The 27,367-nt window shown below is 46.9% G+C and overlaps 1 protein-coding gene across 1 annotated transcript in view; it reads left to right on the top strand.

Moving 5' to 3' along the window:
• Positions 1 to 27,367, top strand: part of LOC104482988 (uncharacterized) — a 156,036-nt gene that overhangs the window by 17,109 nt on the left and 111,560 nt on the right. The window contains exons 4-7 of the mRNA XM_086763516.1: positions 7,695 to 7,748; positions 15,574 to 15,627; positions 20,611 to 20,664; positions 22,653 to 22,706. Coding sequence (XP_086619642.1) covers positions 7,695 to 7,748; positions 15,574 to 15,627; positions 20,611 to 20,664; positions 22,653 to 22,706 — 216 coding nt within the window. The remainder of the gene's footprint in view (positions 1 to 7,694; positions 7,749 to 15,573; positions 15,628 to 20,610; positions 20,665 to 22,652; positions 22,707 to 27,367) is intronic.

The raw sequence follows: 27,367 nt of genomic DNA, 5'->3' as shown, positions 1-27,367 counted from the left end.
CCTGACCTTTTCCCCTTCTTGCCCTGCAAGTGTCATGAGGGTGACCAGGCTCCAAGTCCCCACTTCCCCCTGCAATGTAAAGAGCTTATTATTGACCTGGAGTGGAAAAATCCCTCTCAGCTGTGATTCACAGCAAAGAAACAGATTCAGGCTGTGGAGGGCTGAGGGAAGAGATGGCAGGGTTTTTCCATCCTGTCTGAGAACAACTGGAGCCCTGAGTCGAGGCAAAGGAGAACGTTTTGAGGCTCTGTCTGGCCTTATCCTCTCTGACTGCTGGAAACAAAGTCAGCACTTTGGGAGGAAAAGGTTATGGCTCGACGAGCTGGCTGCCGTGCAGGGCTTGATAGCTCCTGTGACTCACTCGCAGATCTCTGTACCATACTTCATCGGATGTCTCTGACGTGGGAAGAGAAAGAGGAGAAAAGACCGGAATGGGGATGACATGTTGGGAAATTAATGTAGCACTTCGATGGCCAGAGCAGCATGTTTCAGAACAAGTGCTGATAAATGCTCCGTGCTTGAGTAATTACCTGGCGCCGTCCTCGTGCTGTTGGGCAGACGTTTCTGATGAGGTCAGTGCAGCTCGGCGCTTTCCCTGGACAGGGCAGGTGATGGGCTGGGAACGTCATTCACAGAGTCTGGCGCACGGGTGCGAGGATAAGATGAGTAATTCGTTTTCCCAGTTGTGTTGCCCGATACCAGGTCTCGTCAAGAAGACCGTCACGCTGGGCAGAGAAGTATGAATGGGAAACTGCCTCCTACCTTTTCAGCAAGGGCTGAGCAATGATTTATGGACAGAGAGAGGCAGGCTGGCGGCCAACAGCACCCTGCCTGGGTGGCTCTCCACTTAGAAAGGACCATCTCATCCTCATCATCCCAAAATTAGGATGCAATTGACAGCCAGGGTGCGAGGCAGCGATGACTCAGGCTCTGTGGTCTATGCAATTCTGGTTTGGGAATGCTACCAAGATAACTGGCATAATCATAGCTGTGCAGAAGGACCCCTTCCCCACAATTGAGAGAGGTGTCCGTGTGGTTGGAGGAGTGCAAGCAAGGGGCTAGCAGTAAACAGCAGCGTGCTCCGTGGATTAATCTGTCCTGAAAGACCACCACGGTGCTGCGCAACAGGAAATGGAGACGCTGCGTCCCACAGGCAACTCATGGCAGAGCATTAATTCTTCAGGAATGTTGGGGTTTTCTGGGCGGGTAGAGGAGGGGGAGGATAATATGCTCTTAAAAAAGAAAAATTTCTTGGGAACCATTAATAACCACAAGCATTTGGGATCTCGGCTCTACATTTCTTTTGGAGGGGGGAAATAGCGAAAAGAACACCCAAACATCATGCGAAGTCAGAAACTCAGCACTGACTCAGCAGCTGGCCAGTGTCCCTCTGAATCATTCCCGCGGCTGCCCGCAGCACCTCCGCCAAGCCTCGCTCGAGGTCGCCCGTCCCCACGCGGGGCCAGGCGGGCCTTAGCTCAGCACGTAGAGCGACCTGACCCCCGCGTGTGGCTGCGAGCTGCTTGGACATCCATGAAAGAAACATAATATGGAAAATAGTCTTTTGTTGCCAGCACGTCAAGCCTTTGCAAGGCTGTGATGCGATAGGTGTTTTGTATCCTTTGGTGGATGGGGTATGGTCTGGTTGTCTATACCAGCAGGTTTGATGGGGAGATTGAGGGGGCTGTCGCCCTCTCCCCTGCCCGTCAGCAGTGCCAGCTGGGATGTGCGTGCCCTGCGTTACACGGGAAAGCTCCAGCAAACCCATTGCCCTGGCACTCCCTGGGCTCCAGCTGGGTCCTACACAGCGTATCCCAAGGTGGGGACCTGTCTGCTCCTATAGAATAAGGCTGTAATTCCACAGCTTTTTTTGCCCCTGCAAACAGAAAGCCCATATGAACTTCTTTGGCTAGTGTCTGAGGGCTATTTTTAGAGCAAGAAAACCATACCCAAGTTCGCTAAGAGGCTGTGGAAGCACTGAGCAACACAAGAGGAGCGGGGAGGGAGCGCATTTCAAAGGACTCCCCGAGTATCCCAGTTGGGAGAGTCCTCAGGCACGTGTGCCAGCAGCCTCCAGTTTCCATCGGCGCGACGTGGCGTGCGGCCAGGAGCCCAGTGTTTGAGCCCCCGGCCAGAGGTGTGGTGTTACGCTGGCAAGAGGCCTCCTGTCAAAGGCAGATGTGTTTCTGAGCGCGTCCCCAGTCTAGACTGCTCCAGCTGCCACCTTCCGCACGAGCGGTTTGTCTTGGAGCCCGGCTCCTTTCATAAAGAAGCAATCCTTGCCAATTCAATCAGCGGGTCGGGGAGAGAGAGGTGATTGGGAACGCTGATAAAATATGAAGTGCCTATTTCCAGTCTTCCCCATACTAGAAAAGGCTACTCAAACTGACAGCCTATGATAAATTAAGGAACACACAATGTGTTTGAATGTCTCTTAATGAATGAGTCATATTAAAAGAAAAAAAAAGAGATCACACGTTTTGTATAATACATGGGAAAAGTTTTAGCCTCACTCACTGAGTTGGATCATAATTTTTTGCGAATTTAACCAGAACTATCCCCAAAGGGAAATCTTCTTGCAGGCAAATGACTAAGCATCGGAGTTCTATTTGTGTAAAACCAAGTTCACTTTGAAGAGCAGTTGTTGGAAGTGTGATTGAGATAAATGCGCTGCAGAGCATGTAGGGATGTATTGTATAAATATATACAGGTATTTTTATAAATCCCTCTATTTCTTCATGCCCCTTCAGATTCCTTCTGAGGTCTGAGATCACTTGAGAGTCTGAAGTGCCTTACGCAGAGACTGTTCCTGAAATGTCTTTAGAAAAGCTGCTTTCATCAAGCTGGAACGCTGCTATTTTGCTATGTATTGTGCTGCCATTCTCTTAGGAATCCAATTGTGGACAAGGACTTTGCTGTGATAGGTGTCGTACAGACCCAGCATAAACATCTGCGTCTATTGCGGAAATCGTATTACAAGACTGGCTTTCCACCAACATCTTGGTTCCTGCCAGAATTATGAGGGCTTTTTCTTTTTAGACTAGTTGAAACTCAGATGTGTCCAAATTTAATACGATAAGCATGCCTTGGAGAAGAAAGTAACTGAAGTGCTGGATTTTTTTTTTTCCCCAAAATTGCAGATTTGTTTTAGGCAGTACTTCAAGCCGGCTTTTAGTTTAGATCCTCTACCCCTCTCTGCACGGTGCCTGGCAAAGGCGGTGAGGTGAGGAGTTGGCTTGTCTTTGGAAGTTGATGTCTTCTCCTTTTCTGTTCTTGTGAGCCGGGGATTTTTAATTCCTGTGCTGTACCTGCTCAGTCCCTCCATGCTTCTGCTTTCCAGATGTAGGAGGCTAAACGGTAGGTTTGTGGCAGTGGCCTTGCATGTGAAATATGTCTTCTTCCAGGAAGAAAACAAGACAGGTTCTTTGTCTGCAGGAGCAACATCACTGCTCAGAACTTGATGCCAAAGCGGGGAGAAGCTTTTGATACATTTCCTCAATTCCCTTTTGAGTTGGCTTTTACCAGATGCACTAGCATCTGAGAAAGAAGAATGTCATTGCAGTGTTTCTCCTCGTGCGAGGTACCCACCTCTGCATCACAACTGTTTCTGGGTGAAGGAGAACTGTGCCACTAACACTGCGCAGGGGTACGTTGGAGAGACCCTGAAATATCGACGTCTCAGTCTGTCTTTGTGCACTGGAATACGAGCTGAATCGCATCCTGCGTCATCGTCAGCTGTTTGCTCCTAGGCTGACGCTTGCCCCTGGGGAGACGATGGCAGGAACGCTTTGCTGTCTCGGCACGTTGGTTCCGTAGTCATTGAGAAGGAAGCGAGTCATTTCCCAAATCACCAGTACCAGTTCCTGTAGCGGTTGTGCTCTCCTTGAAGCCCTCTCTGAACAGGTTCAGCCTTGCTCAGGTTGTGAGATCTGAAGGCACGGAGCTGCCAGCGGCACCGCGGTGGGTGGAGGAGGCTCTGCCAGGAGGGTCACGCTGTGGGAGAGGTGGGGGTACAAACCGGCTGATCTCAGCAGCAAGCAGAAACGGTGAGGTTTCTCTTGTCCTCAGGGTCCGACATATTTCATTTTCAGACAACGTAGCTTAATTTTGCCTTTGCAATTTGAAGCTCAAAAAGCGAAGAAAAAAGTCCTCTTTGTGCCAGAGAGTTTCCCAGCAGCAGCTTAGAATAAATCCTGTAATCATTTGGTGGGATCAGTCGTGGTTGCTAACGCTACCGTGGGAAACAGAGAAGGGTTAAACTTTTATGTGGCTGCCATTAGCTGCTTCACAGAGCTGTTCAGGCTGGTTCAGCTGTTTGGCTTGAGAAGAGAGAGACAGTATCTGCTGCTGCCATGTTTCTCCTTGATCTCCCGTTTTGCTTTGTGCGATAACAGGGTGTGTGTTCTCTGCCGTCGGTTTGCAGAGAGGAGCAGGCAAGAAGCCAGAGACAAGAACCCAAACGCTAGGAACGGCAGCTCGCTGCAGGATGCTGCCAGCTTTGCCGACCTCATGGGCATCCCTGCAATGGGAGGGCAGGGGCAGAGACGTGATCTCTTCCTCCAGGCGCCAGGAAAAGGAAACCTTCCTGCCTCTCTGAGCACTTCCCTCTGCTCCCTATGGAATTCCCCAGGGATGCTCTAAAGGGTACAGTGGAAAGGTCTGCGTAGGCCCTGTGTGATCAGTCTAACTCTTCCCTGCGCTGGGGGTGAGGATGGAGATGTCTCCGGTGAGCGCAGGGACTGGGTGGGCATTACTCCGGTGGACGCTAGTGACTCACTGCGTGGTGGCTCTGACAGACGTCTGTTACTCTCCATGTCTCAGAGCCTTACGTTTTAAGTGGGATTGCGTCCATCATCTGTCAGTAGCTGGGCCTTGATCCAGTCTTGTTCTTCTCTGGCTGCCCTGTGCGGATGTGTGTTTTTCTTGGTGCGTGTTTCAGTATTGCTCTCGCCAGGCAAAGCCGGCTGTCTGACGTGGTCGAGAACTCGAGCTGGGTGATACGGAGGTAAATGTACAGGGCACAGGGCAGAGGAGAAACGAGTCACTAGGACGGCACAATACACATCCCATCCAATCCAGCTGCTAAGGAACCATGTGAGAAACTAGAACGTGGTCTTGTTTCACAACAATGTGTTCATCTAGCCACCCCAGTCCTCTTCCACCTTGGCTTGCTTCTAACTTGTATGTGGTCACCCTCTTGCGTTATGCAGTTACCACAGGAGCTGTCAACTTTCAGCCACTTATCCTACAGTCCCCTTATTCCTCTTATGCTTCAGGAGAGGGGAAAAAAAAAATCAAAACACTGAAGGAAAGGCAAATTAAATGAAAGCTAAGTGATAGTGACTCCTGGATTTTGTGTTGCTCTTCTCAGCTCAATGCCTTTCCCTTAACTCTGTATTCTCACTCCAGTGCAGGTGTGAACTCTCTCTTTATTTTTGTTAGGTTCAGTTTATTCTGAACAGCCCATGTTTTTGGAGAACATTTTTACTCAGGTGGCCAAGTAGAAGTGCAGCTGCTGTTAGCAGGAAGGTGGAAAAGGTCATCTCCATTCTGGTACACGTGGAACGCAGTTCTCAGACGCATCTTCTCCTTCTAGGGGTAAACAGCGATGAGTTTTGTTGGAGAAGAGGGTAAGGACTTTGGTAAACTCTATTATCTGTCACTGTATCAGTCGTGTTGGATTCATGTTTTGATAGTTATCTTCCCAACTAAAAGGGCAAGGGGATTTTTTTAATAAAAGCGTGCATTCTGGAGCACAATTATACATGAGGCTTAAAAAAACCCTACAATCGTGTGTCTATTTGCACAGCTGTATAATTGCATTACGCACGGGGCCCTGAGCTGGCACAATGGCAGGTTAAAACGCTGTGTGTATTGCTAAAACGAGGGTCAACTGTATCAATGAGGGCTGTTAATACAAGGACCAGTAATACCGTGTAGGCCAGCAGTGAGCAACTTGCGGAGGGGTCAGCCGAAGTGTCCCGGGCGATGGGGACTGGAAGGCTCCAGGCCAGGCAGCAGCAGTGAGGGATACGGTGGTAGAAGTCCATCCCTGCATGTCTAACCGTTGGGCATTATCTATCCTATGCTGTGTAGGATCTTTAAAACAATCCTTTTCTTGTCATCTTTACTACAGATAGAACTAACTACAGGAAAAAAAAAATGTTATGATCATTTGATGTCCTGACAAATTAGCACAGAGACCTACACTGGGCGTTGTTTACTCCTCCCCTGATTTTTTTCTACTGTACTAAGTTTGTCTGGATGTCTTATTTAAAAGATTGCTTTTATACAAATTAATTTGCTGGTTATGTACAGGAGGGTTGGTAATATTATAGGAATGTTTATTTATCAGTTACCTATATTTTCCAGGCAAGCTTTCTGTGTCCAAACCTTATCCTGGGCATGAGATGTATGGTAGGGATCTCCAGGGTTTATTTTTGTTACTAAATCACACGCGTGATGACTCCTGCCTTAGAGATCGTGAACTTTTCATTCTTCCTCAGGGCCAGTAATAGGCTGCAGGGCCTGAGCAGCCCTGCCTGGCACTCTCTACGCAGCAGTGCAGGCTCCGTGCGGGGTGATGGTGCACGTTGAGGCCCTATGGCGGTGACCCAGACGGAAGGGAGCGAGGCCATGCTGGGGCCAGAGTGTGGCCGCAGGGCTTCCGCTGCACCTGCTCCACGCCATGCCACCCATCTTCCCCGCGGAGCGTTGCTCCCGGGACCGGCTCTCCTGACCGCCACGCAGTTGGAGAGCTCAGGCTGCCTTCCAAACATCCTTCAGCCTGCTGCTCTGGATCTCTCCCTCCTCTGAACGCAATGAAAACTTGTCTTTTGTAACAAGCTACTAGAATATAAATCCTCTGGGAGACATTTTAATTAACAGTTATTATTGTTAGACATGTTTGGCTTGGGGGAAGAAGAAGTTTTGAGGAGTTATTAGGAGTTGCAAATGGCTTTCCAGAAATCTGAATTCTCCAGTCCATTGAAAAAAAAAATTCAAAGGAGTTCAAACCTCACTGTTTAAGTATTTTTTTTTTCCTAACCTGTTTCAGATCAGTGCACAGCTGGGCACCTGATATCTCCACTTTCTTCTTAAGCTCTTCCAAGAACCCTCTCTACTCCAACATGTATGAGTTTGACCTCTCCTATATTACAGAGCCGTAGTTAAGAATTTCCAACGTTGACACCAATTTTATTACATTTTATAACACACTGCTTGAAAAGATTAAGTGCTGGGATGCGATTATGTTGTGACTCATGTAGGAACCTACAATACCAAGAGTGAGACATCCTCAGCTGGTGTATATTACACCACACCTGCCTGGCCGAGGTGCTAACACATCGCTTCTGCTGTGTGCTAGCACGTAGCAGGCAGCTCCGAAGCTGAGAGACAGCGGTGTTACCCCTGTGTTACAGCACTGGAAGCTGTGATCACAGGAATGCGGTCCACAGCAGAAAGATGTGAACGCTCTGTCTGCTCTATGGAAATGTATGCTTCTGCAGATCTCGTGCCTTTTATCCCTTTATGGTCATAGCATACGTTGAAGGGAAATTCTGGCCATGGTGTTATAACTGACCATTCTCTCCATGTCTTCTCCCAATGGTCGTATTATGGATCTCCCTGAAATACTGTGTCAGGAGCACCATCCTGTACAGAACTGTCATTAATACTTATTTTTATTTTTCTAGGGTCCACCAGGTCTGCCGGGCTTACCAGGACCACCTGGCAAGAGAGGTTCCCGAGTAAGTGGTTTAACAGTTTCTTTCCATTTGTACTTGTGTCTGCCTGTCCTACTGTTCCAAGGGTTGTTGTGTGTTCCTATGGATCAGCAATGGTTCCTTCAAGCCCTGCTGTTGAGGTCTGGTCTTCCTCCTTTCTCTCGTTCCCCGTTAAAGGTTTTCAGGAGACCACACTGGTGATTTGTGACCTCCCTGAGCGAAGGTTTGGCATCAGCAAAGGCTGGGGATGAATGTTTCTAAATGGCTGTCAGAATAATGAGTTCTGTCTCCTTTTGTTGCCAATATCCATTCCTTCTTGTAAACTCAGTGCCGATTATTAGCTTTAACTGCTTTTTCTTCTGTCCTTCACTCTCTCCGGCTTCCCAAATTGCTTCCTTTGAGGTCCTTCACTGTCACTATGCCTTCACTAGCAGGACCATGGTCTAGGACCGAGGACTCAACACACAAGGATGAGCTTTTGTGTTCCTTAGACTGAGACCTGCTCTTTGACTCCTTTTCAGGACCTAGAGCAAAATGTCTGAGCTGTTCTACAAAATCAATGATAGATTTCTGAATTTCTTCCTCTCTATATGAAATTCTGATGCAGATCTTTGAACATTGAGTGATATGTTGAGGAAACATCTGGTGCCGAGTGTTGCAGCTAGCTGTGAGAAAAGCTTTCTGCATTGGCCTAGCTGCAGAAGTAGTCTCCCAAAGCTGGGCAACGTGCCTGACCTGGATGCAGTTAACTTGGCACCATCTTGATGGTAGCAAGGTGCTGTCCCACAAGGTAGGGTCGTGGAGCATATTTCCTGAGCGCTGAACTGATGTGGGTTGGGAATCGAGAGATTCAAGTGTTTGAGGCTGGAAGGAGGGAATATTTGGATCCGTGATCCAGGAAGCATCCTGGCCTGGCAGCAGAGGGAGATTTCCTCACACATACTTGGCTAAAACTCAACCCCATGTAATGTCTTTAAAGAACAACCAAGAGGCCAAGAGCTAGAAGGCCGTGCGTTCCCTGAGGACACTTGTTACAGTCCTGTGAGATCTTGCAGTAACCAGTAAAGATAAACACACCTCCTTTCTGCAACAGCAAAACCCAAAAGGTCTGCAGAACCCCCTGCAGCGTGCATGTGGGTATTAACAGACCTGAACGCTGATTTGAGCCGTAAGTGTAAGGCTTTGGATATCACCAGGCTCACGTGTTTTATAGAGAGGACAACCCATTCCATGTTAGATGTGTTCTGTAGTGAAACATCAGTGTGACTGGTTGTACAGCTCAGATTTCTTCAGTTCACAAACACCTGAGCAGCCACCACATCAGCAAATTGCCCAGAGTTTGCAGATCGTAGCAAATCTCCATTAAGGCTGAACATTTGTTCTTACCCAACCTGTTCCTTACGAGAGGTGTTTGGTGTTACTTCTTACAGTCCTGTGGTGTGCAAACTAGGCTCTGTCTGGAGACCACAGGCAGGGGATGCAGCTGGGAAAGACCAAATTTCAGGTCTACATCTGAATTCTAGTACCTACCAAAACTTGAGGTTTTCTGAAGAAAAAAAAAAAAAAGCATCGTGGAAGCCATGTCAGAGTTTTTGTGTTATTCCCTAGCTGTGGCATGCTCCCTCCTACGTTTAAGATGATCTCCTGGAAGACAATAAGCAACAAAGGATTTCTGAGCTCAGTCCCTGCCAGAGGTGCTGAGAATCAGCCCAGGAAAGAGTTCCCAGTTAGGAAGTGCTAGCACAGCTGAGCCTGGCTTGGCTCAGACCTCTGCAAAGAGGCTGTGCTAATTTTGGGAGGGGGCAAAAGGGTCACACTGTAAATGTCTGGCCTGAAGCACTGGAGACAGAGCTGCTCTGTTCATGAGTTGTTTTGACTTTGCAACGTGTGTCTTCTAGTATTTTTTTTCTTGTGGCTCTTTGGGATTTAAGGATTTCATTGTGAGGAAGAGGAGCTGCCAAAAACTAGGACAGGCTTAGGGGAATTCTTGCATCTTTTGCTTTTGTTGTGCACGAGACACTTAAAAATAAATGTGCAACGCTGCAGGGGCTGTGTTCTACCTCTGTTGGACCTGATCCTCAAACAAAGCACCAGCCCAGCCCATGGGTCACCCCTGAGGTGTCCCGTGAGGATCCAGCCCAAGATCACAGCTCCTGAGGGGAGGTGAATGTCTCATGCAACTTTGCAGTGCTGGATGCCAGGAAAAAGGAATGATTTCTCCTTGTCACCAATGCAGTTTATGGTCTAAAGCATGAGACATAATTGCCCTTGTTGCAGCTTGCGTAATTTCTACATTATTAATGCTTATACAATTACTTGGCTCATTTGAAAATCTCATCGCAGCATTTGACTCCTGACCTTCTGTAGCTGTGAAGTCCATAAAATGTCTCTATTGCTGGTGTGGCGCAGTGTTTCCACTCCTTTGAATTCTGTAACGTCTCTGTTTTATTTCCCTTTCGCCCTCCTTTGTTGGTCAAGGTGAAACGAAGGCTCTGATCAGCTTTTGCTTTGAGGGTGAGATTGTGGTCAGTGACAGTTTGTGAGAAAAGCTGGCTGATCCCTGGTGCTGGCCCCTTGTTTCCAGCAGATAAGTATCGCTAGACCTCCCCGTACAGTCTGAATGCTGCTCTTCCGTGTAAGCAATGCCTCCTGGTTTGCAGTGACAAATGCCAGTCTTTGTGAAGGCATGAAAGAGGTTGTGTTCAGGACACGTCTCAGCATTCAAGTGCAAGCCAAGGTAGGGTAGCTGAGGGGATAGTGGCAGTCTTGAAAATTACAATTCCTTGATTTTTAAAACCTCCCTATTTTAGAAGCATGGAATTAACGTTACACCCTATCATTCAGCATCAGGGACCCACTGAGGCAGATTTGGGCTGTACCTGTGCTCTACTCTCTGCAACTATGAATGCAGAGGTAGATAATAAATGAAAGCCACATCTTTCTTCTTCTCATTTTGCATAAGGGACTCCAAGGGAAAGGACTGAAAATGCTGCTGTTCTGAGTGGAAATGACGGCGAGTAGCACTTTCTCAGGAGCTCTGCAAGTCTGTACAGATATTGCTGTATCGGGTGTGTGCTTTACAGGAAGGTTTTCTCTGTGTCTGTATCCAGCTAGGGTGGTTTTCAGTTTTTATTTCTCCATTAAAGAATTTGAGGCATGAGCAAGAGATCTGTCCACGCCCCTTCTCCTTAAAAGAGTATGCCACGTGCCTTGGCGAGTGTGAAGGATCTGAGGTGCCTCTTGAAGGGCATGGCAATTCTAGCAATGAAGGGTTTCCCCAGGTTCTGTGATGTGAAAGCACTTTGCCAGGCACGTAGTGGAACAGCTTTTCCATGGCTGTGTGTATGAGCAGTGGCACTCAGGTACGTGCTGATGACCTTTGCATTTCTTCAAACATCAGGGTTCAGTGGGGAGGCAGTGACCGGGGCTGGGTTTTGCTGCAGAGCTGTGCTAACAAGCTCTACAAGTAACTGTCAACAGCGGGTTCCCGGTGGGGCGATAACTTCTGCGCCGTTGTAGCTTACTCCTGCCTCACGCAGGACTCGAGTAGCTTCACTCCCAGGGTGTCTGCCTGAGGGGCTCTTGCCAGCACGTCTGTGTTGATCACAAGTCGTGACTCCTTGCAGTCCTTGCTTGTGTAGTTAGGTGAGCAAACTATCCACAATTTAATCAGGTCTGCAGAAAAGTATTGTAACCCATAATACTTAGTCTTAAAAGCTGCCATCCAGATGCTATGTAAACCCTAGTTATCTATCCCCTTCTGACATGAAGGGGACAGCAAGCGACAGACAGAAGTCTGGTTGTTGGCTTCACTCCCAGGACAGCAAGAGAAGAACTGTGGTCAGACTTTCCAAAACGCTTAAATGATTTAGGAAGCCAGCTCCTGTTGAAAGTCGATCTTCCTCTCTAACAAGTGAGCAGACCCAGGTACAAGGGGAGTTTCTTACCCATGCCTGCGCAACATGTCAGAGGCAGAATTGTCAACATAAAGCCTGGCATGCTGCAATTGCTCTTCTTTTATTTAACCTCTCTGAAAAACGCAGGAGAAATCCAAATGGATGGGTGAAGGGAATATGTGTGCACTCCCTGGTGCTTTGGGAAGCTCTTGCCATCCTCCTGTGAACCTTAGCAGCTTGAAAGATTGCAGGGTCCCAGTGTAACGTCTCCCTGTTACATTTGGTCTGTGGTTGCAAAAAATCTCCCTTTCCTTCAAAATGCAGGGCTTCCCTCCTAAAACAAGCAAGAACTTAGTCAGCTGTAGAGGTTCCCTGGTATCCTCATTCCATTAGGAAGATTTTCCAATTTCTGAAAAGAAGCGTTTAAAGAAACAGTTTGTTTGGCTTCACTTCAAATATTTAGCTCATTTTTTCAGCAAGCCAGAGGTCAGAGTGGGATCTGTAGGTCAGGAGCAGAAAAAGTTGCTTTACATGGTGAAACCCCAAGACGTGAGTTTTGAATGAGTGGTCATTCCTCTGACTGAAACTTTCTAGCATTTAGCAGGAGTTTGGAGGTTTTTTTTTTCCCCTCCGTGTGAATGCTGGAGGGATGGGGGAGCTGCGCACAGTTACACTTTTGTTAATTTTTGCAGGCTGTGAAGCAGTACACATAAAAGCGCCTCTGTGAGCAGGGTCCCATCTCCAGGCACGTCACCGAGATGAACTAGATGGCACAGCGTAGTTCTCAAGTAGCATCCTTCACGTAAAAGACATTCCAGGGAGATTACAAACCCGTCACCTTTGGAAAACCCCGCTCGCTTGGAGAACACATTCAGGGATTGTTCTGAGCTCTGTGCCACTGAGCTTTGGGCTACTGCTGTCCCATGGTAACATTTTCCATGGAATTTCTGGTGAGCGTGTTGGAAGCTTTCAGATGCAAGTTGGCTTGTCACTAGATTGGATTGTTTTGGCAGTTATAAGGGAGCTAAAGTGGATGGGTAAACAGGCATGCTTGCAAATAGTAATACATGCTGTGGGTTTTTTTTAATTCAATGGTCTCAGCATTGTCCCATCCTGTGCGTAGGAAAGAGGAGCAAAACTAATGGATTGATGATAAATATAGTTAGGAAAATCCCAATTTCTCTATATGACGGGGAAATTGAATTAAATCAATTAACTGTAGAACTACAAAGCAATTCTTGCGTTGTTTCTCTGTGGAATGAGGGCTGTTTCTGGGAGCGCTGGTGGGAGACGGGTAGTTCTGCTGGGTGCAGTAGAAGAGGAATGAATATTAGACTGGCTTAATAAAACACGGCTGGGTAGCTTTGGGGCACGGTGACTGTTATTGGGGCCTGCACATTGGTGCGTGGATTAATTGGCAAGGCCTGCCTGTTCAGATTTTGTGTAGCTAGCAGCTCCTGAGGCGGATGCTGTCCTGTACCTTTTGTTACTCAGCTCATCTTACTGTACCACACTGCATCTTCCTTCTCTGCCAAGAATGTGGGTGTAATCACAGATTCGGGGCTAACCATGTTGGAACACATCAAGATCAGTTATTTTTTTTCCACCATTTTTAGGACTACTGCCAAACTACGCCCTTTTCTCTGTACAATTTAAAACGTCTAGCACAAGCCCCAGATTTGGTTACAGCAGTTTCTTGCGTGCCAGACTGAACTTCCCACTGTCACTTCATCAGCAGGATGTGGCCACTTCTCACTAGGATAAGACCACATTGATCTTTGGGAACAAGATGGGTTTCTGACCTTCCTTTGTCTGGATTACACGCTATGCGTCTCATTGAATTCACTGGTAAAGGCTCCATCTTTTGTCAAGAGCCTGTGTTTTTCATAATCACATGTTTTGTAACTGGATACTGGGACTCTATTCTTTCTCCCTTCTTCCCTCCTCTTGGTTAAGCCTTTTTATTGTTGTTTTGCTGTGATTTGGTTTAACTCTGGAAGAGCCTGCACCAAATTTTCCTGGAAGTTTGATGACTGTCTTACTCAGGAGCTTTTGATCAGCAGCTGAGCTTCTGGTGTTCCAGATTTCCTCCTGGAAACTATCAGTTTCAGCTAGGAGTAACACCAAACCAAGCTGTTCACCCTCCAGTTCCCTCCACTGTTTTAAGCCTGCCCCAGGCTATGGTGAAGCACGGATTTGAACTAACTGCACCGAAATGGGCTTTGAGCCAAGCTGCCCGACTCCAAAGTTGAATAACAGCTGAATTCCCTCCTCAAGTCGAGCAGCGGTCTGGATTTATGAACCCTGTTCAGAGCTACCTAGATTATTGCTTATGTGTAAGAGCTTTTTAGGAACTCATCTTTTATAGAGACTTTACTGTTCTGTTTTCTGTCACTTAATATTAATTCTCATACATATTTGATACTTGGAAGACTTGAGTTGAAGTGCTTTTGTTACGACAGACTTAAGGTCTGTTAAGACAGACTAAGTCTCTGTTTCAGTCTCCCACCCAATGAGGTGAACAGATGATGCCATAGTTTGCTGGGTAGATGAATTTATTTAAGACTACTCAGTACTCAGTTACTCTGATTACAGCTCTTCAAATGACAAGTTGATACTCAAACACCTTAATTTTAATTTCATTGGAAATTCAGAGCCAGGCTAAACTATCAAAGAATTTTAGGCTGAAAATTTGGAAGGAATTTAAGAATGGGACATTACATTTATTTGGGTAAAATAATGCCATTTGAAAAGCTCAACCTGGGCCTTTTAGTTGAACAGTCTCTTGCAGCAGAGTAGCGTGTGTTGTGAAATGGTACTGAGCACTCAACAGCTGCCTATACCACAGGATACAATAGCGAAATAAAAGGAGCCATTATTTTCTATTACAGTGCAGTAAAAATAAAACTGAATAGACATCAGCACACTGATGTTCTCTCAGAAGAGAAGAAGGGCACTGAATTTGGATGGCAGGCACGTGTTTAACTGCAGTGATTTTCCTTGGAAATCAGGCTGTGAAGATTTTGGCCCTACGTATGCCGAAGAGCTCATCGGAAATACTACGGCTTACTGAGAAAGTGTCTGAGTGGCTTTTTATCCCCTAGCCTACACTCCTTCGAGCTAGAGGGTACGTTCAAGAGCAGCTCGTGGTGGTGGAAAGCTCACACACAGTCTTGGCAGAACAGGAGCCCTTGGAATTGAATCTTCAGGTTGTTTCATCTCCCAGGAACGTGCTCAAGAGGACTTAGAATTGTTATTACTTCTGCCTGAAAGGTTAACAGATCTTCTCCGCTGTATACAATCCTAGGATAAACTATTCTTAGCTGCTTATTCCAGATAACTCCTTAAATAGTCTTCGGAAAATATGCAGGGTGCTTTAAAATATGGTGTAAAAGGGGATGCTGCTGTATGTGATCCAAGGTAAATGCTCTGGCAGTGTCACTGGTTTGAGACCTATGCAAAAATATAGATTTAAATGGTATAAACAGGGACTTGCCTCTGCTCCCCCCATTTTACTGTCCATCTGTGCATTCTCTTTCTAACCTCTAAAGGCAAAAATCTGATTTCCTCATAGGGAAAATGAGTTAATTCCAAACAGCTGAACAAGTTCCCATTAGTAATTACTTCTCTTCCATTTTTGCTAAAAAATTAACACCCCCCACACTTTGGAATACTCAGTGCACCCAAATTGTCTTGTTTTCATGACACATCTTGTGGTGACAGATGCACAACACCTTCTGTACGGGTAGGTGGGAGCCATCAGCCGAGTTTCACCACTCCGAAGGCCGTAACGAGGGTCCCGCTGAAGCCGTCTCCCTGCCGGGGCACAGGGTGCCGGTGCTGTGCTGTCAGGTCTGGCCAGACACAGCCTGAGGCTTTCTGCCGCTCCCGGGACTAACGCAGATGCCTACTGACTCTTTTTGACACTGTTCTGTGTTTCTTCTGTTTTTTAGGGTCCCCCAGGTCCCCACGGAAACCCTGGCCTACCTGGCCCCCCAGGCCTGAAGGTAAGTACTAATTGGCACAAGGAGCGTTTGCCTTCCCGTTTCAGAGGACGTCCCCGTGGGGGACGTACAGTTTTTCATCCTGCTCCCTGCAAAACAAGGAGTAGCTGAAGCCGTTTATCCCCTCCCCTCTGCTCGCGCACGGGCCCTCCAGCAGCACAGGCAAAGCCTTTTCCTGTGCTTGTGTGAGACCCCGCTGTGTGCCTCGGTTCTTGGTTCTCCCTAATTTCAGAGACTGCCTAATTAGGATCCTGCTAAAGCGATGCCTGTGCCTGGGAGCAAACCACTATGTTGAGACAAGGGCACTGGAACCCTCCCACTCTAGAGCCTCAGCAGGTCTGGATTTCTTTGCTTTCTCATTTCTCTTTGCTGGATTCTGCAGCCTACTCCTCCACCTTTGGGTCCAGATAGCAGTGGGGGGGACTGGCAGCACCCGGCTTCTTCCTCTGCCTTTGTTCTCCTGAAACTCCCTTGTCTTCTTCCCTCAAAGGAGTTTTTGGGAACCCTGGCCTCCATCAGTCCTCCCAAAGTCATCCCGTTGCTTCCTTTTAGATGTCCTCATCTCTCCCATGTCGTCTCTCATCTCTCCTCCTGCAGTGCCAGGAGCCCTGTTTTCCCCTTTTCTCCCGTACACGTTCCCCCCGTGGTGCTGCAGCCAGGTGGGAGCTGGAGCTCTGCAAGGTGGGAGTCATCCCCCTGCAGCCGGACCCTCCTCCCTTTGTGCGGGGCTTTAGCACAGATGCAGCTAATCCAGCGTGCTGCAAAACCCTTCAGAAAGATGTTTTAATTCCCAGCTCGTTCCTGCACATAAGGCTTTGTGTTACCTAAAGACTGTGATGGTCCTGGGAAATTGGTTTGGATTGTTTTGGTGTCATTGTTTACACAGAAATAGATTTATAACACCTATCTGGGACTAAAGAATAGTTGAGTTTTGAAAAGCAATGCTTAGTGGAGCTTTCAGCTACCAAGGAAGCTGTAGGATGTCTTAGCCAAACGTAGAGAAAGGTACAAGCAAGAGTCCTTTCTTTTCATGATCTCATCAGGAGGCAGAGATGTTATGAACACTATTGATGCTCTGGGAAAAAGATTCTGGAAACTTGGCATGCTGCCTCTACGTGATTAAAAATTAGGCACTGGAGACATGCTGGTGAACAGCAGCTGTTTTAAATTCTGAAGTGTAGTTATATGGCCTGAAAAGTGAGGTTGTAAAAGTTCTACATCTTAGTGTTCTGCATTTATTCTCCATCAATGACTTCCAGATCGCACTTATTGAGTTTTATAAGTCAAATCAAAGTTGTTTTATCTAACTTCCAGTCCTGCAAATTCAATCTGTAGAGTCAAACTAGGTTTCTATGCTATAGGATTAAAAAAAAAAAAAAAAAACAAAAACCAACACTTTTAGACTAAAGCCTTGTCAGAAATCATCATTTGGCTGTTAAGTTGTGTTCAGTTTGTCTCCTACTAGAAATAAAAACTTCCTGTAAGCATTTTGATACGCAGTCTGGCAGCAGGAAGCCCTCGGTGGATGGATAGCTGTAGCAGTCTGCAGCAGAGATATGGTGTCATCAGTCTGTGCCATATATTTTAATTTTTTTTTCAGCCATTTGCAGGACTAGGCTGTTCTACATGACGCTTTGTGAAAAGAAGTATTAAGTTTGCAATGGGATGTGAGAGCTGTAGCTCAGCCCAGGCCTGGGCGTAATTTCACCTCCATCAGGGAGAGCCTGCTAAGCCATGATTGCAAGATCTTTGCATTATGAAGCACTTTTTGGAAGCTGTGTATTGGATCCCAGAGTTTTGACTTCCCTACTGCCCTTCATTTCTCTGGTGTTGCACCAGACCTAGAAGATGGACTTCACACACATATTTTGGTATTTCACCCCCTTATGTTTTAAATGCCTCTACCCTTGACTAGGCTTGACAAACCTATGCTTGGGACCTCGTATCTTCTTAGTAGACCCAGCTGGTGGCTGAAATGATGGGCTTGTGAAAGCTCAGCCTGGGTGACAAGGCAGAGCAGCCCCCACTAGAACTTCAGTAGCTGAGAGCTTTTGAGTGGCTGCTGGACGAGGTCTTCCTTAGATAGCAGTTAATACCATGGAGAAAAACCAAGCAATCCAAGACAGGAAACTGAAGTTTCCCGAATAGACACAGCTTGGAAACAGTGACTAACACAAGTCCTGGTCACTTAGGAAGTAACCCAGCGTGGTAGTTTTTATCATCTGAATTAACAGCGTGCTCCTACGGTCAGGCAGTCAGCTGCGTTCGAGGGATGTGGTGTGGCACTGCAGCTGGCAGAGAGGCGTGTGTTTGTGCCGGTCGCTGCTCCGGTTGTGTTGCGTTGGTGGGCACCAGCACTGCGGTGTTCGACTGTCGCACTTTGAATCTCTCCTGTGCAGAGTCCGCCTTACTCTCATCACTGGAGCTAAGCACTTGTAATTCCTTGTACTTAGGAAGCTGATCTTTTGCACAGAGCTGTAGGTAGCTGTTGAGCCAAATTCCTGCTGATCTGCTTGGGCATGGTTCCACTGACTTAAATGGCATTACACCCGCTCGTGCCACCTGAGAATTTTGCCCGTGATGCTTTTCTCGGTAATTTATAATGTGCAACTGCTTAGAGGGGGCTTCTTGCCACTTCTTGCATTCTGTTTGTTCTCCTTGGTAGTTGTACAATTGCTGTTGCATCTAGTTAGCAAAGACTTCTTCTTATAGTAGGTACCCTCTTAAATGGCTGTAGACATGTGCTGGGTGAGGGTTTTGGCTGGCTGTATGACCTGTAAGCTGCTGGTGGGTGCAGGAGGGGCGTTTTTGCTAACGACCAGATGCAGCTCTGTAGAGGACGTAGCTCTGTAGAGGACGTAGCTCTGTAGAGGATGCTCCAATAGAGTTTGGGATTGGGAGGAGGGTTAGCTGTCAGACAGGATGTGTTTTCAAAAGCCGTTACAAGCACTGGGTTTGCGTCTCTCAGCCGGAGGCATTAGTACAGTTTGCTTACTTGGCTGCTCTGGATAAATCTCTCGTGTTATAGCGCTAGGAAAAAATGAATTTTCCTTTTAGTGAACGATTTGGCTCCAAGATAGCCCATCAGTTTGGTTCACTGATGTTTAAAATACTATTAATGAGATTGCAGAGCTGAGATGTTTGAATTGTACAGACTAGACTTCTAGACTTCTCTCAGGTAGGGAAAAAACAGAAGAAAAATTCTTCCTTTACAAGAGGAAGTAATGCGCTCCATCAGTTGGGATGGAAAGAGAGGAGCTTGTGGGCAAGGTGCTGTGGCTTAGTGATGGACGAGGCTTAGGCTAATTCCAGTGTTGTGGCTGCTGCGTGAGAAGATTTGGGCAATTAATTCACAGTTTCATCCCTCAGCATCCAGACATCCTTCTCCTCTGGCCCTGGTGCCATCTTTCTGATTAATCTTAGGGAAGTGTGATCCTGGAGATTCCCAGGGGAAAATGCAAGAGGCTTGTACTCCTTCACATGGCTCAAGGTCATTGCATTGGGACATGGCAAGATTTAGGGAGAGTGGTGCGTGTCTACCTGCTGCAGTAAATTAATTTTGCGGAGTAGAAATGAATGCCCTGTGATCCTGTGGACTGCTCCGATCTGTCCCAAGCACTCGTAGCAGCCACTGACTGCTCTGAAGCTCCAAGAGTGGGAGAATTGCCCTGATAACAGCTGCATGCAGAGCAAGATTATCTGCGTGATTTCATTTACTGGGCAGCCTTCATTCAGGATTTGTACAGCTGCATCTGCCTTGAATCAGCAGTGCTCCCTACAGTCTGCAGCCACGCAGTCTCCCTCCCCGAGCCCTGCAGCTTGCGGTGGATGGGAGATTTACACTGTGCCAGGTGGGAAGTATGATTCGAATGTAGTCGCAGTGAGGCTGCCTGGAAAAGCTGCTCGGCTAGTTATAACTAGCCCTTTGTGCTGCTAATGAGAAACGCTGGTTGATAAATAGCATTACTCCTTTGTAGGGTCTCACCTTGCCTCCAAGGACTTTACTTGACAACCATTAATTAACCCTCACAACTGTCCTGCACTTGGTGGTTGGTGTTGAATCCCGTGCTGCGGATGTGGCAGGCAGAGGCTGTGATTTGTTTATGATCCCAGGGGTGTTAAATAGCCAGTGACGGATACGGGGATGCCTGGGTCCTAGATGTGTTAGAAGAGTTGTTACGCAGACCTAAGCTGCTTTGTGTGCTAAGCCGTACCTCTGCCCTGCCAAAAGAATCTGGCGTGCTTCAGATCTAGTTTTTCTTACTTCTGTCTCTCACCCTGTTAGGTGCACACGTCACCTTTCCACCTTTTAAGAATTTGAACAGCATTTTTCCAAAGGAATCTGCTGGAATTAGATGTTCACATGCTACTGAAATTCCAGCCTGTGTTCATCAGAAGATCACAGTTTTAAATTGTAATTTCTCGCGTTATGGTTGTTAAAAAGGAAAATAAGGAATACTGCCACTTAAGATAGCATGCCTTTTTCTTCTGCCAGCCCAAAAGCCTCACAATTGCTCTGGCTATTAGTAGTGTCTAATTAGTGTAACTTTCTCTGCAGTTTCATCTGTTCCCCACAGTTAAAAAAGCAACAGCATCTAGCAAGTTGTTAAGAGGGATGGTTTAGCTGCAGTAATAGGCTTGGTAATTATTTTTGTGATGGTAGCTGTAGACAAGGAAGAAATCACAGCTGTCTAGTCTAATAAGTATCAAAAGTCCTGACATTGCCTTCTTCCAGTTATCCTTTCTTTACTCAATTTAATACTGTCAAATGCTATTTAAAAGTCGGTGCTTCAGCAGCAGCAATCACTCACCAAAACCAGCCCCAGCGAAACAGCTATACCCAGGGACTTTAATACATTTGGGATGTCGAGGCAAGACAGAGATAAAACAAAATGTTTTTCCAATGTGGAGGCTTGGTGGAAGCAGAACCGCATCTATGGGCTGGGTCCTTGGATTATGTCATTTAAATTACGTTTTTCATTTCAGGGTCAGAAAGGCGATCCTGGGCTGTCACCTGGAAAAGCTCGCAATGGACAGAAGGTAAGGTGTTGCCCAGAGCTCACAGGCATCAAAGACCACGATGCGCTTTAAGCCCTGTGCATACGCGTGGAGGGAGCCCATAACGCAGCCACAAGCATAACAGCTACTCCAGTAGACTTAGGACTGAAAATTAAGACTTAAACCTCGTATTCAGGACTAAAGAGAGTTAGCTAAGGTATTGACCACAGTGCACCGAAGTGTCTGCTGCCACAGGTTTTAATTATCCAAACGTTTTTCCATTTTATACACAATCTGCAGCCCAAAGTTAGGTCTCTGCTGCTGCAAGCGTGTTGCCACTCAAGCTAAGTATTTAAACTAACACGTGTGAGATACAGCCACACCCTGCCAGCTCTTTTCACCCAGCTGTAGAAAGAGGCGATCCCAATGTAAGCAATAAAAACCTCGAAGGCAAAGGAAAGGATGTTCTTGCTGAGAAACAGTGCTTTGCCTCATGTCACGTGCGCAGCCTGCAGCAGATCCCTGCTCTGAGAGCAGCCTTGCTGTCCTGCTGCTGGAGAAGGGGAGGCTTCTCAGGCCCCTGCACTGCCAACGCATGGACCCTGCTGTGCGATAACCAGAGGGCCTTCCACACAAGGTCTACCCAAATCAACACAACGCATGCAACTGGGAAGTGTAGCTATTTTCTGGATTTAGCAACTGTTAAGGCTCAGAGTTCTGCTAATTCTTTTCAATAAATTACAACTCCCATTTTTGCTGTTGCACAGCTGAGCTACTTTTACTGAGGCAACAAGGCCTCACAGAAGTCTAGAAATGAACAGAAGAGAGATCAGGGCTCCACAACATCTACTTCAATTAGTTCTTTCAGTGGTGCCCGCACAATGCTGCTTAACTGGTGTCCAGGGCAAGAAGCCTGGTTCTCTCCGTTTCATCACAAGCCTTGCTATAAATGCACAGCTAACGGAAAGCATCAGCCATGAAGAACTTAGGCCCTTCATTTGAAACCAGATGCCTCCATGAAGCACAGCAAGCCACAGAAACGTAAGATGGAGGGTGACGCTCGAAAACATTGAGAAGGCTGAGTCTGAAACAATGCTTTTAACTTAACAGCACGAGATGCCTTTTGAAATTTCTGGTGCACTACATCGAAATGGCATCACATGGAAACCATCCACCCGCAGAGTCTGGAACCGTTTTCTTGCAAGCATGCTCAGTGTAAGAAAGGGAGAGATCCAGATCGCTTTTAGCTCATGTTAACAAGGCTTGATTCCTGTTAACAGTAATAGAAACAAGGAGTTTCCAGCTGGAGTTTGGAGTGGTGCCTAATTTTCAAGCTAGATACTCCAAATGCATTTTCAGTAAGCAGGCACGGCACAGTGTTAGAGACTCTGAAGGGTTTTTTGACTGTAATTAGAGGAACCAAAATGGGCTTGTACACAGGGACTGGGTGTTAGAGAGGTCTCGCAGCAATGCGTCTCTCCATTCTGTGATGATTTGGGTATGCCAGCTGGGATGTGATGCAATCCCTTTTCAAAAGTACAGGCCGCTGAAAAAAACCCTCCCAGCAGCAGCCTGCAAAGGTTCAATCCATGTCACATAGGCAGGTGAAATAATCAGAGAACCGGGGCCGTGGGCTGAGCCAGTGCAGTAGCAGAGTGTGAGCACAATCACCAGGTTTGGCAGGAGGTACACGTTGTTCTTATTGCATTTAAAAGCTAAAATTTTCTTGCCTCGGCGATTTAAATGCATGTCGAAAGGCAAAACGCATCTGACTGAATGAGATCACTTTAAAAAAAAAAAATCATTCTGCTGGCAAAAAGCTGAACTCCAGCAGCAGCTGCCATTAATTAACTGGGTTTATTATTTATATGAGCCAATTAATAGAGATGTTGTTTAAATCTACACTTCTTATCCAGTCAGTTTTTGAAGAGTTGCGATTAGAATCAGAAATATTAATAGCTGGGTGCTGTAACAGTACGTTGGGCCGAGGGAAAATGTTGCTAAAAACTAATTCAACTTGCTTCCTACAGGGAGACGTGGGCTTACCTGGTTTGACTGGGTTCCCTGGACCACCTGGTAGAAAGGTAAGAGTATTCTTTTCTAGAGAATTAGATCAGTATTTTTACTTTAAAATTTTCTGCTCTAACTCTCCCTAAAAGATTTAATTAAGTCCTAGTACCCAGCAAAAAAAAAAAAGTCTTATGCCTGTTTTGCAGCTGTGTAAACTGGGACATAGGTGGAAGCAACTGCCCAAACGTTGTACCAGCAAGACTGTGTGAGAGTATGAAATTAAATTCTGGATCCAGATTTCTTTTCCATCTTTGTATTCCGTATCTCATTGCACTGCATCATCCCTCTGCACGCTGATGCTGCTTCATTAGCAAGCTTGCTTCATTAGCAAGCTGAATTTAGGTCTGGTTCAGCCAATATGTTAACTAAATGGATCTACAACCAGCATCAATACGCAAAGCTTGAATTTGGAACAGGATTCCAAGGAAACCTTGACTGTCTCTGCTGCTAAAGCACATTTCAAACGATATCTGTATGCCTTCCCTCTATTTTGCTTGGAGATTGACAGCACTGGTCAGATTTTGCTTTATTTGCTTCCGTATTGATGTTTCAACGACGTTAACATCACCAATGACAAACCTATGCCTAGGAAAGGATACGTAAGGATAGAGCACAAGATCCATCCCTGTCTTCATGTTACAGCAGTGTATGTGCTCATGTTCATGTGTGCAAGTCTGTGCCACAATACCTTAGCAATCCATACCTTTTATTTATCAAGGACATTTCAGTTGACCTTCCGGTTCCAGGCTGGCAGGTTGGTTTCTTTTTGGAAGCTGGACCTGTTGCAGGGAGCTGTTTGATAGTGGGGTTCAGTGGACGTGACTCCCCTTCCCAGCAAGCCAATATTGACGTAGCGAAGCTGAACGGTTAAAATTAGCATCTTGTTTCAATCACTTCATCAGTCAATGGGCCATTGAAGATATACTGTTCCTCAAGCCAATTAGCTGCACACAAACACCTACTCAGGTATTCTTTAAGACTCTGGGGAGAGAAAAAAGCTGTGGAGGAGGCTGAAAGAAAGCCTCCTTCTACATGATTGTTTGTTTTATGCTTTCTATTGGAATCAAATTGCCAAGAGTAGGGACTGGCTTCATTTTTCTGCTCCGAAGACCGGTCATGCTTGGGGTGCTGTGTGGAGCTCGGAGCAACATGGTGATTAATTACCGATCTTTTGCTGTCACAAACAAGTTCTAACGAATAGGGTGCAAAGAATACCATTTTCCTGGTGTAACAGCTCATAAAACAAAACCTTGTGGTTACGATCAGTGAAATGCAATGGCAGGAGTGCAAGGACTCATAGTGGAAAAAGTGGAGGAGGAATAGGAGATTGAACAAACATTCCCAGGTCCAGCACATGGCCTTCACATCTGATCTCTGCTCCCCCAGGACAGGGCGAAGGCAAGGTATGCTTCTGTTTCTTCGAGTAATGAGCAAGTTGGATGCTGAAATTTTTCCTTTGGTATAGCTTAAAGAAGCCACCTCCCAGTAGCACTAGTTTGGCAGTGGTTTTGGTGTAACCTGGCTTTTATTAGCATCCTGCATTAAGAAAAATTTTACAGCTGTTGGAGAAATGTTTGGAAAAAAAATCTTTTTTTTTAATCTGGATTCCCTGCTGGCATTCTCCCAGTGAAAATATGCTGGTGTTTGGCTGGAGGTGGGCAACACATCTTGGCTACCAGAAAACAGCAACGCCTTGGAAATGGCCATCCCTCCTGCTCACTCCATGGAGGGACTGTGAAAAGAGCTCTAAGGGCTTTGATCTGAAAATACCAAGTAGAAACTTTCAATAGGCAAAATATTTCACCGGGGGAACAAAATACTTTTCCCACTAAATGAAACAACTGGCTGAGCAGCATGAGCTGAAGCCACAACCAAGCAGTGTATGGTTCAGGATGGTGCGGCTCACGCGGTGCCCGCCTTGTGAACGCAGCCCTTTGCAGGGTTGGGGTGTCTGATCTCAGAGCACCCCCAAAGTCATTTTCCCTGCACCCATCTCCAAGTACATGAAACTGCCTTTTGGGCAGCAGCTGGAATTCTCCTCCTCTCCACGCAGAGCAAACGCTGCTTTTGCTGAGCAGCGGTTCTTGGTAGCGGTGGCAGGACTTGGCTGTCCCCTCTGCCCGTCCCTCTGGTGCCTGCGAGGGGTCTGTGGGCTTCGGCTGGGGGCTGCAGGCCACAGCTGCCTTGCAGATGTGTCTCAGCAGAGCACCGCGTCGCTGCTCCCAGCGTTGAGTGCTGCGGAGGAGAGAATGGTTGTGCAAAGTGCAAGATTGTAGAAGGCAGCAGCAGCGAGAGAGAAAAAGCTTTGTTAAAGTCACTCACAGTAAAGGCAGAGCTGGGAACTGGTCAGTGCTTCAAAACATCCTGTCAGGCAGATCTCCTGCACTGGCCTCTTTACTCCTCGCGTTTCCTATCAAAGCGCAGGATGATCCATTTTAGCTGGGAGAGAGTGGATTATAAATATCATCACAGATGAGTAAATCCTTCACTGGAGCGCAATTTCCTTTCTAAATCACAGCCCTTTGTGCTGAGCACCCTGTAATCATCAGGAAGCGTTTGGATAACAGAGCAAATGCAGTTGTTTTCATACCCTCTGCCCTGTCATTTTAGTGCTATTTGAGGAGGAATTTAGCAGGTAAATACTTTCACATTGCAGCCGACTTTAGCATACACAAGCTTTTCTGTTTTCTCCTCCCTGTAATTAATCTGAGACAGAAATAACTGCAGCATATTGTGAAGAAACACACATCCATTATATGTAAGGAGGAAGATGTTTGATGTGATACAACAGTAGTAACTGTCTACATATTTAACTTAAGTGCCGTTCCCTTACCATTGTAGAGATAGCAGCGCAATGTCTGGTGCAGACTGTAGCTCGGGATGTGCTTTGAGCATCTCAAGGGGCCATCATCTAACCACCTGCTCTGGGTGGACATCACAGGCTTGAAACGCCTGTCCTGCAGGAACCCAGTCAGAGCAGGACAATTCAGAGCAGCCAAGCTGGGCACCTCTTTCTTATCGGTGGAGGGAGCGAGACATGGCTAAGGGTTTGTGTCCATGGAAGGAGGTCTCCAGCTGTTTGGAGACAAAGGTGTGCTCTAGGCTGTGGCTGGGACAGCTGGGCAGTGGCCCCAGGAGGAAACCCCATGGGCTCCCTGCTGAATCCCAGGGCATGTCTGGAGATGCTGAGCCCAGGGCTGTTTCCGTTGGCAGCTCTCTCTGGAAGAGGCGAGGGGGCGGGCGGAACAGACGCTCGCTGTCTGCAGAACGCCCTGCTAGTCCATGCTCCAGGGATGGGTGATACTAGTACTGGGCCTTCCACACCCAGGTGGGTCTGGACCTTCACAACGTGCCTTCAGCTTCGGGCCAGACACCCAACCCAACTTCCCTCCTTTCTGCTGGTGCCGAGCCTCTCTCAAGGAGCCAGGGAAAGGACAAGCAAGAGCGGATCTCATGGGGCAGATTCCTGGAGAGGGGCAGGGGGTCCCATCTGCTGGGCCTGCTCCAAGAGCTGCTGAGGTGCTTCCAGTTAGAAGCCACTGGCTGAAAGGCACTAGCAGGATTTGGAGAAAGGACCTTTGCGGTGGTTAAAAAGAGGGCCAGCTGGTAGCCAAATGGTCTTCCAGGTCAGCCACCACCTTCTCAGGAGGCGCAGCTCGGCCAAAAGAGCGGGCTGTGGGATGCATCAGCAAGGTCAAGCAGGAGAGAATTGGTGAAAAGGGAATCAACGTTTTTCCAGGCCAAAATATCTGCAGTAATGAGCGAGGAGGAATGCGAAGGGGAGTGGGTGGTAGCCAGGATGGCTGAGAGCATTGCATACCTCCGCCAGCGAAGGCTTAGGCTGCAGGTCTAGAATAGCCCATGGGAAGAATAAAACAGCCGTTAAGCAGAGGTGTGGACTTGGGAGCAGAAACAGCCTGGGTTCCTCTGGTGAAGGAAGAGGCCAGGTCCTCGGCCGAACGAGGGTTTGGTTGTGGCTTGCAGAGCAGGGGGTACAGGCGGACGACGTGCGGGAGCATGGCCTGGGGACAGGGTAGCGGAGACTGGGTTACAATTAGCACTTCTAACCCAGCCTGAAAGCATTTCGTTATTTCTGTAGTATTTGTGCAAGGATTCTTTCTTGTTTATTTTCTCCCTCCATTTGTTTCAAGTTACATTTTCTGTCTTTTTTTTTTTTTTATCTTTCCAGTAGCCCAGCTAAACATTCATCTCTGTAACTGAATGTAATCTTCTAATCTGCTCGGAGTCTACTTGATGGAAATGAGTTTGTTTTAAGTAGCTGAAGCAAGATAATAAAGGAGAGGAGGAAAAAAAAAATTTGAAAAAAAAACCCAAAGTGCCTTTCACTTGCAGAATTTACTCAGTGTTTGAAGAGAGCTCTAGGTAAATCCTGGAGAAAGCAAACTCTTAAAATACATACTGATCGGTCTGCAGCTGAACAGGCTGCCTTTGTCCCGCTCCAGTGTCTGCGTCTAAAAAAAAAAAAAAACTGAAGCAGTTTATGAAAGACCTGTGAGAATGATTTGATGCCTGCAACGCTTGCCAGCTAGCAAGCTGGATTAAGAAACTTATTGTAATTAACTCAGCAGAGAGAGAGCAGGTTAAGAGACAGCTTGCTCACCGTTTTAGGTAACTTCATGATGAAGGGCTCTGGATCTTGTCGTACCTTGTAATA

The sequence above is a fragment of the Chlamydotis macqueenii genome, chromosome 20 (assembly GCF_036417535.1).
Source record: "Chlamydotis macqueenii isolate bChlMac1 chromosome 20, bChlMac1.mat, whole genome shotgun sequence".
In the NCBI taxonomy this organism is placed as follows: Eukaryota; Metazoa; Chordata; class Aves; order Otidiformes; family Otididae; genus Chlamydotis; species Chlamydotis macqueenii.
Note: the sequence above shows the minus strand (reverse complement) of the source record. Positions and strands in the feature narration are given on the sequence as shown.